A 10,413-nucleotide genomic window follows, 5' to 3' on the forward strand; every position below is an offset into this window, starting at 1 on the left:
ACTCACCATTAGACAGGGATATTCATCATTATGAATGTCAATTGGAGTTTCAGACTTGAACTAATGTTCCTTATTTCTTGAGTTGTTCATTCCGGTTATATGTTTGAGGTCGTTTTAAAATCAGGTTTTGTGTCCATATTATTTTTTATATAATTGTAAATCATTTTTGAAGCTAGATCAAATCAGGTTCAGTTATTAGGTCGGGTAAATTTCGAATCATTGTGTCTAATTTAAATACCTCTACTTATTTTAGAAAGATCAAAACAAAAATGAGGCGATTATCGAAACAAGATAAAATATCAAGACTAAAGTTGTATACATTCGACCTCTTCAAACAGTATAAACTTTAGTAAGCATAAACTTTCAGGCATGTTTCACTAAACTAATCAGCTTTCATTTTGCACACCTAGTATTATACACATCTATCTACTTCTAAGACTATATGACCTGCCATTGAAAAAAAAAACAGCAGCTCTATATATAGTGCTATACCTACTCTTAACTAAATATGTACGAGATCGAGATATTCCTCCTCGACATCAAACCATATAACATATTTTGGGCTTCAAACATCAGCAAGATTTTATGGTCGAGACCCCAAGATATGTCGTTATATACTCTATCGGTTACATATAGATATCTACCTACACTTTTCTTTTGGTTTGTAAAGAAGGACGAATGTGATCCAAACGATACGCATAAAACCATCCGAGTTCCCCTTGGCTCGTTCTTGTCCACAAACAGTAGAGCTGAAACATGTTTGAAAGTCGGAGAGAACGTGAAGAAAGTTTAGAGCTTGATCCTAAACGTGTACTATTTCGGTTTTATCAGACTTCGATGTCGTCAACTTCAGAGCTTAAAATAAAGCTCGGAAAAGCTAATGTAATATCCCTGAAAAAACAGAAAATATAAGGTGAAAACTATCCCTTTTTGATGAATTGTGCTTCACTATAAGGTTGCTGATGTTTAAAGACTGACTTTAAATATGGAAGTGTCATATTCTTTAGCAATGCAGGATACTTCTTTACTAATTCATTCCATTCTTCTCGGTCTATCTTTCCGTCGCCTTTCAAATCTGCTTCGGTAAATGTCTGCATAAACGACATCAAGCATAAAGGTATGGAATACGAACTCCAAGTAAAAATCATCACCATCATACCCAATATATCCCGCTCTATGTTACTTGGACTCGGGTTCTGATGTCGGACACTAGTACGTGTCCAAGTGTCGGATACGTTTAAATATTCAATTTTACGTCTGGAATGAAGTGTCTAAGTGTCATACAAATGTCCGAGTATCAAGGATTGGACACGGGTATGTGAAGTAAAATAAAGAGTCCGAGTAACATAGACCCGCTTATAGAAGTTATGCTCAGGGTCTAGGGAGGTTGGATGACAGGAAACCATTCCTTATCAAAAGATGAGGTGGTTGCGGCCAGTGAGAGCCTCGGCTCGAGAAGGTTGTGGTTATTCCTCTTAATCTTTTACCACTGAACATACCTTGTCGACAATTGTCTCGATAACATCATCTGATAGGATCAAATCCGATTCATGCAACAGTGCCAGAACCATCTCCTTCAACTGCAGTCAAGTAACCGTTATGATTTGTCTCAAGTCTCGACAATTCAGATTTTCCTTAATAAAAGTGATGAGTACTCTACCTCTTCTTGCTCAATAAACCCAGTTTGTCGCAGATCATACAATCGAAAAGCAACTGCAGGCAGAAATGGCAGCTGATTAATACACTAGGAAATAATGTATTTTTCGTTATAGAAAATTGTTTTGTACATACAGTCGATCTTCTGCTGTACGGGTGCATTTGGGTGGAAAACTCCTAGTGATCTAATGAATTCTCCGAATTCGATAACACCATTACGCTTTAAATCAAATAAGTCAAAGATCTGCAAAAGATTGAAGTATAAACATTAAACGATATTCATTTTAGTGAAGGTTTAGTCGGTAATGGAAATTAGTAGTCCTCGGAAAAACGAAAGTTTTCGACTCACCCTATCGGCAAAGAGATTTTCTTTTTTACTGTTTCTGAAGAGTGCAAGTTGGAGCTCTTCCTGCCCATAAACGAGAATATATTGTTGTAATAGCCGTCATCAATAATGAAATAAGCAAGAAAGAAAAATCAGATTTAAATCGACTTCCAAGTTCGATACACATACCTTGTGAATCAGGCCGTCATCAATTATGGAGCTGCTCAATTTTTTGAACAACTCGAACAAGGCTTCCACTTCACTAACTGTGACTGTGGATGTTGAACAAACAATCACATGTCAGCACATTGTCATGAAAAATATCCAAGAAAGGTATGTATCATATGCAATCAGAGGGGAATTTAAGCCCGGAGTGTCTAGGCTATGGTCGGAGTCAATTAATTAAAAAATCTATTAATATTGAATTGTCCAAGATATAACAAAGAAGAATAACAAGTGTCAATCAGAAACAACCTCTTTGTTTGTTTATCATTGTCTGACCCACCCTCCCAATGTCACATGATTCGCTAATCTTCTCGCGATCGCCAAAAATGAATTATGGTCGGATTTGGGCTATTTTGAGCGAATCGTGAATTCAAAAGCGAATTACTTCCTCTGGTTTTTAATAATTGCTATACTTCTGTTTTTTACACTATCCGATGCACGATTTTAATCTTTAATATCTTTAATTTCATATGATAAAAAATTCTCAAAAGTTAATATTATAAAAAATATGCATTAAGACAAATCAAACAAGATCCCATTTGACTATCTTTAATTTTAGTTGTTACAACCTTTTGATTCACATTAAAATCCGGAGGAAGTATGTAATAGTGGACCCTCCCAAACCTCACCTTAAGTGGGAGCCACTTAAGGCATTGGGGCGATGGTAAATAACAAAGAAGAATAACAATTGAGTTGGTTCAACACACATGTAGAGATAGTGTTCAGTCTACCCTATACAGTTGGTATTATCCTAAATTCGCTCGTATCTGCAACACTGCAACTTATAAGCACTAATATGAATCAAAAGGTTATAACAACTGAAATACGAAAAAGTAACAAATAAACCATACAACTAATTCAACAAAAGCAATAAAGGGACGGACAAAAACGACACAAATTTTCGGAAACAAAAATGATAGAGGTCGAGCACTCACATGGTGTTTCAGAGGCAAGGATAGTAGGATCCTCGTATCCAGGTGAACGACTAACTTTCTTTGAATGGCAGCAGCCCATATATAAACGTACGAATTTTTCACTCACTATCTGTTCTTTTAGTCTGCGAGTTCATACCCTTATTATAACCCAAAAGCAGAACCAGCAATAACAAAAAAAGTTGCTTAGGATACGAAACGTGAAGCACTATTGAGTGGTATTTCATGCCTAAGCAAAAACAATAATTTCCACTGAACAATGACAATAGTACTCATTGTGGAACCTTCCATGAATATTTCTTTCATGGATTCTAGAAACGAGTACTATTAGCAGCTCGTATAGGTAGCGTACATAGTTTCATTGAACATCGTACGCTTTAAAAAACAGGCACTAAAAAGTATGTTTGGTTGGAAGAGGTTGCATACTCAGGTAACTGAACCACACAAGCATTTATCGAGACGTTAGACACTAACAAAATGTGAACAAATTAAACCAAAAACCAACAATAATCATGCATTCATGTCATGTTTATAAGTACTCCGTTGTCCCTTTGAATTTGTTACATTGCGGTTTTCTATACAGATTCAAAGGGACGAAGGAGTATATACTAAGAGCTAAGGATTAGGATTCAAGAAAACAACATCAAAAAATCACTTATGGAGTACGTGTTGAAAAATAACCCACATGTGATTCCATATCGAAAAATTAGAGAAAGGTTGACTAACATATATATACTTGATGGACTACTCCTAATATTAATTGGTTTTAGAATGGAACCTTATCAGGTTTATGTGCAGTCAACTATTCTCTTATGCAAGTCTATCAAACAAAAGATGTGACTATCATGGTCAACTTTTCAATCTTGTTAGTATTACATCAAAACCAGATGTGACTATCATGGTCAACCTTTCAATCTTGTTAGTATTACATCAAAACCCTTTGTGTGGGGACAGTGGGGTATTAATTTATTGCTAATAGCAAGTCAAGGAAAATAATCTATTGAAAGAAATGGCTAAATTCCAAATCTGCGTGTACAAATTAGAACCTCCACACATGCCTACAGAAAGATTAATAGTGTAATGCTATTATTGTTTGTATTAGTCTATATCCCAGAGTAATTTATTCTTCACTCTATTCATTCAGTAATTAGCCTAACAGTTGGCCATGAATACCAAAATTAACAACATACATAATATAATGACTCGTTAAATCATGTATACTTTTTATTTACGTAAAGTTGCAATGTTTTTTTGCTATTATGAGTCAATCGGAAACAATAATTTTCCTTGCTATTATAAGGGTAAGGTTGCGTACATTCAGCCCCTCAAACCTTACCTAGATGAGAGTTTAGGTGGGACCGTTAGAACTTGGAACCACTTAATGACGTTAAGTTTGCTACTGAAAGTGACAACATGTAACATGTCACTTACAGTGACAAAACTCAAAGGGACAGATGAGTATTACATAACTGACAATTGGACAATGTTTAGCTTAATTTAATTCCTTGTAACTTGTCCTGGAATGCACTTACTTCTGCAGTACAGTACATACCTGAGCCATCTAAATACATACATTACTCTCCCCTTTTTTATTTAATAATCTTCAAGGTTTGCTTTACATCTGTCTTTAGATCTTACTATGTGAAACTTTTTTTCTTTTTACTAAAGCCTTTTCCCAACACCTTATTGCCTCAACATATGAAAAAAAAGTACTGAAAAAGAACAAGGAAAATGGAGTACATCTTTCTACTTTTACTTTCCATGTGCAAATTCCAAGTAAAAAGATCCAAAAGAGAGATGGGTCTTATTAAAACACTTCGTTTTTCAGCATCATTAAGTGACTCCCACCTGACCTCCTACGTAAGCGGGATTGAAGGGTCGGATTTATATAATCTTATTCTCGTAAAAACAAGAAAATCTAATATCTCAAATGAGGAGCAACTAAAACACAAAGCAACTAAAGAACAAAAAGGTAGAAGCAAGTAATGATGGATTGATGGTTACACATCATTGTATTTTCCTTTAGTTAGAGCAACAACAAAGAGATGAGGTTGTAGTTATTTAATACAAGGCACATTTGTTCATACTATTAAATAATTTGCTTGAAAGCGAAAACAAAACATAAACAACACCGTCATGAATCCCCTCATAATAAATTATTGTAGCTTCTAAAATCACCCACCAAAGACATTGAGATGGAGCCAAAACAATCACTCTCAATGAGGAAAAATAGCAAATACAAATAGCATAAAATAGTCAAGATTTAAACGACATTGAAGATCTATAGATGACTCCAAAATGAAAGTAGCAAGTAGCAACTAGTTGCACGTTAGCCAACTAATATAATAATATGGATAAGTTAAGAGAAGTTTTCAAATCATAACCTATATACCTCCTATCTCAATTACAATTACTATTAATATCACAGTGCAAAAACAAGGCCGTATTATTGTATTGTGATTGTACAACATTTTTTCATTCCATTACCCCAATGTAATTAAGTAGCTCCCACCAACGGTGATGGTTGAAAGATGCAACCTTACCTTTTTGATGATAATACTAACAAAGATGTTATTTCCGTATCCCCGTATAGTGACCATATCATAATAAAGATTGACCGCAAAATTATGAGGAGATCTGTTTTGCAACCGTTACCACATGACCGAAATCTTACATTACTTGGTATAGCTATACAAAATGATTTAAAATTTTTTGTTGAGCGGAAAAAATTGCTAAAACTTCAATGGTTTTGCTTTAGAGGGTTCGAGTCATGAAGGCAAACTCTTGCAAAAATGTTGGATAAGGTTGCTTGGATTACACCTCTAGGTGTGACTCTACTTCAAATCCTCGCTATGCAAGGACGCTTTGTGGACCAGACCGCGCCCCATTTTAATGATTATTGATAGTGATGATTTATAACTTAGGCTTAGTTTTATATGCATTACTTTATACTACTCCTAACATGATTTATTTTAAGAACATACGTTCAATTAAGGGTAATTTGGCAACCTCCTTCAATAACGGTAGGGTTTTGTGTCTTTATTTCCTCTTCAGATCTTAATCATAGATCCTACGAGTAGGATAAACCGAGCATGATGATGATGATTTCACATCTATAGTACTTATTCTACTTCAAACTTCACAAATAATATAAGTTTGGATAAAAGGAATCTTAGAAATGTTCCATCCAAAATTCCACACTTAGAAAAAATACTCAAAAGTCAAAACACCCAAATTGACTAAATTAAAAAGTCCAAGCTCTTATCAATGTAAGACAATTACCCTTTCACTCTTACTTCAACAAAGTAAAGAAACGTTTCATATTGAGAGATGAATGTGACCCTCCAACAACAAAAGGCAAAACTTGACCTCAGAATCACCTCAAAAAAGGAAGCAATCCCAAAAATTGCAAGAAAAAAAGTATCAAAAATCAAGAATTTGAGACAATCAACCTTCACCCAATCATTACAAAAGAAAATTGATTTAAACTAATCAAGGGAACAATAATCCATCAAATGAGACATCCACCAAAAACTCGAAAAAAAAAAAAAAGTATTGATAAAATAAACCCATAAAGCTCATTTCACTTGCATTTCATATCCATTTATGCAATCTAAAACTATATTCAGCCATAAATCCAAAGAAATAAGCTTTAAAACAGTTCTTGCTTCCATTACAATAATGCTGGTCATTTTAGTAAAATTTAAGCAAAATCACAAATATTTTGACTAATTTTGATTATTTGATCAATGATCATCCAAATAAACAACCCAGATATTTCCATTCAAAATTCTTAATTTTTGCTTAATTTCATGCAAAAGATTTGATCCTGGCTATATTTCAAGACAACCCATAAACATGATTGAACAAATTCATCAAATTTCAAGACAAGAACAAAAATGTAAGCTTTAAACCTAAAAAATCAATGCCATGCAAAGATTAAAGCTTTTACATTTACTTTCTAACACTGAAATTATAACAGAATTGAATCAAATAACAATGACAAACTAACAAAGATTGGATTAATCAAAGAATTAACATTCATTGTTTGAAAAAACTAACCTGAAAATTATGAGCAAGGATTGATCAAGAAGTTTTAAAAAAAGATTGTATGTTCTTGATTCTCTTCCGATTTCTAAGGATTGTTTCAATGTATTTGTTGGTAGCTGCCTAGTTGGTGTTGAATCCTGAAGATGGGTGTTTTACGAGAGATGGGTTTTTTTCTCTCTTAAATAGTAGAAGTAGTCATAAATTTAGAGACAAAAAAACAAGGGAAAAGGAATGGGGAAATGATGTAGGGAGCTTGGATGGTTCTTCTCTCAATTTGAAGGGATGAAGGCAACACTGATTAAGGACGATCAAAAAGATGGTATATATAGGCAACCTTATGTCTCCATCTCAAGTTGGGGCCCCTCTCTCCCTTTTAGACTGCACCTCAAAAATATTTGTGAAAATAAAAATTAAATTAAAAAATAAGATAAAAAATAAATAAAAAATAGAAATAAGTTATTAATATAAACAGAGATAATGAGTCTTTGAATTGAGTCTCTAAAAAGAATAGGATTAATGCCAAAAAAAAATATTATAAAATAAGTGAAACAAATTAAAATGAAAAGTGAAATAGTTATTTAACCTCATCATATACAATTTAGAACACACAAAATTCAAGACTATTTTAGCGTCTTATCAACCTCTTACCTATTCAATCAATTTTTTTCATAATTTATCAAAAAAATTAAAAAGAAAATACAAAATTAAATTATAAGAAATTGAAAATCAAAAAACTTAAAAAGAGGTTAAATTTTAATTTTTAGGAAAAATTAATATTAATAATCCAATCTTTCACTCATTCGCTGTCACTTTTAGATTATTTTTTAATAAGGAAAAATTAATATTATTAATAATCCAACCTTTTATCCATTCGATGTGAATAATTCCAACTTTTAATTATTTTTTAATAATCTAATATTTGCCCTTAGTTTACTGTTAGCATATTAATAGGGTATGCTGATAGCAAACTAATAGCAAAGATTAAATTATTATAAAATAAAAATGTTATGTTATCAGCAAATTAAAAGTAAAGGTTGTATTATTAAAAAATAATCTAAAAGTGGGATTATTTATAGCCGATGGGTAAAAGGTTAGATTATTAATATTAATTTTTCCTTATAATAGTCCAGCTTTTGCCCTTAGTTTGCTAGCAGTATAATCTTTTATTTTATAATAATTCAACTTTTGCCCTTAGTTTGCCATCAGCATACATTTTTGGTTGCTAAAAACTAAAGGCAAAGGTTGGATTATTAAAAAATAATCCAAAGATGAGATTATTTATAGCAGATGGGTGAAATATTGAATTATTAATATTAAATTTTCCTGATATTTTGTATATTTTTTTTTAAGCAATTAACCTATAAAAATCGGTTATTATTTTTGGGTAACAATGTTCTTGCGTAAGTGAGCCTAAAATTAAAATTACTTATAAATCAAAATTTTAAATTATTATATAAAAATTTAAAAATTTAAATTATTTAAAATAATTTTTCCTTTAAAATATGAGATTTTTATTAGGAGAAGACATACTTTTCATATTCTTATGTCTACCACTTAAAACGTCGGCTATAATATCAAATCTTACCTTTTAATGCATATGCATGATTCATGTATTACTAGAGCTCTTTATCATTGGAACATTAATTGCATCGCATGAACTCATTAGGATACCAACTACAAATACCAAGTAGTCTAAATCAATAAAAAAAATTTCTTTTTAGCCTGATATTTTGTCAGATCACCATTCAACGCAAAGTAAGTAAATTTCATATTCTCACGTATATAAAATTAATAATTAAAACTAGGGACAAATGTCAATAATAAATAACAAATCTTTACTTGATCCGCTAAAAATAAATCTATTTACTTTTTATTTTTAAATAAGCCCACTTATATTTATTAAAATTACCCACCTATTATTTAACCATCTTCAAAACTTCTTTGTAAATCAAATAAATAAACAATAGTTAAGTTTATTTTCAGCAATTAGTTTATTTTAAAAACTTATAATTAGATTTATTTTGAGCAAAAATTTTTACCATTATAAATATGATCCTCTTAAGATAATTTTGTAGGTTAGATTGGTATGACTTTTAGTTGTATGTTGTCGCTGGAATAACTAATTAAATTAGTACGAACAAATGAAAATTTTCCACTGTTGACCTACTTACTAAGATTTTGGAAGCATAATATATAGGAGTGCAATATTCCGTAATTAACAATCCAAAATGATGCTTAGCTATTATTCGCATCATCACAAAAGAAACGTCTTGCAGGTTTCCAGCTTCTCGTGCTTCTTATACCTTAGTCATAGCTATGAATATCATCACTATTATTTTTCTCTACGATTTTGACATCTATTTTAGAATAAAAAATAAAATGTTAAAATCCCTTCTTTTAAACTCTATCAAACAATTATAGCCATCCAATTGAGTAATTGACCCCTCCATTACATTTTAAGTAATGGAGAGAATCCTAACTCCAGTGATAAAAGTCGTGTTCAAACAGACCAGATTCGGTATTTATCAAACCATGTATAATTGAACCCATAGTTGACCTGGTTAAGTTCATATTTGATCAACATCGATAAATCTTATGTATTATATTAAGAGGTGTTCATTTGGGTTATCGGGTTGATTTCGAGTTAGATGTTTCGGGTTAGTTTGAAATCGAGTTTTATGTCCGTAATGGTTTTTTTATATAATTGTAAATTATTTTTTAAGTCGAATCAAATCGGGTTCGATTTTAAAATTGGATTATGGAATATGTTTGAACACCTATAATTATGTTCATACTTTAATTTCATATTTTTGCACTTAATTTTCTCAATTTTAATATTAATTTCAATTTCACAAATTCACAAATCAAAGGGCTCTTACGATAATACTACTAACATTTTCAAACAAGGTTGTTGTACATATCAACATAAATTTTTGGGCTTTAGCTGTCTTGTAAGTTGCAAGTTGTTACGTAGAGGATGAATAAACATGTAAATCATCCATATCATGCAACTTTCTATGAATGAAGGAATCATGCTATTTGATCATGATTACAACTCTTCGTGTTATACTGGTTTGACTTTATCAATATTTTTATTTTAGTCTGTCTTCTTAACTTTATAATAATTTAATTTTAAATAATATATCAATCATACTATGTCATACCATATCATTTCCAAAACAAAGACATAAGGAATGCCATTAAAAAGAACCCAAAAAAAACCTT

General features: G+C 31.6%; 1 protein-coding gene across 1 annotated transcript; it reads right to left on the bottom strand.

Moving 5' to 3' along the window:
• Window positions 1-276: 276 nt before the first annotated feature.
• On the bottom strand, window positions 277-7,566 carry LOC130806796 (calcineurin B-like protein 4). Its single transcript, XM_057671996.1, has 9 exons — window positions 7,201-7,566; window positions 3,142-3,263; window positions 2,171-2,253; window positions 2,006-2,065; window positions 1,792-1,900; window positions 1,661-1,713; window positions 1,500-1,580; window positions 979-1,091; window positions 277-891 (listed from the first exon to the last, which is right to left on the bottom strand). The coding sequence occupies exons 2-9, from the start codon at window positions 3,218-3,220 to the stop codon at window positions 828-830; spliced, it is 642 nt and encodes a 213-aa protein (XP_057527979.1). The 5' UTR covers window positions 3,221-3,263; window positions 7,201-7,566; the 3' UTR covers window positions 277-827.
• Window positions 7,567-10,413: the final 2,847 nt, after the last annotated feature.

This window comes from Amaranthus tricolor, chromosome 2 (assembly GCF_026212465.1).
Source record: "Amaranthus tricolor cultivar Red isolate AtriRed21 chromosome 2, ASM2621246v1, whole genome shotgun sequence".
NCBI classification, from domain to species: domain Eukaryota; kingdom Viridiplantae; phylum Streptophyta; class Magnoliopsida; order Caryophyllales; family Amaranthaceae; genus Amaranthus; species Amaranthus tricolor.

Excerpts from the sequence above, each read along its gene's own strand:
- LOC130806796 (XM_057671996.1), bottom strand. The coding sequence starts at position 3,220 with ATGGGCTGCTGCCATTCAAAGAAAGTTAGTCGTTCACCTGGATACGAG. Across the intron at positions 2,254-3,141 it reads CCTTGCCTCTGAAACACCAT|TCACAGTTAGTGAAGTGGAA; the intron begins GTGAGTGCTCGA and ends CAACATCCACAG. Across the intron at positions 1,714-1,791 it reads CGTACAGCAGAAGATCGACT|TTGCTTTTCGATTGTATGAT; the intron begins GTATGTACAAAA and ends TTCTGCCTGCAG.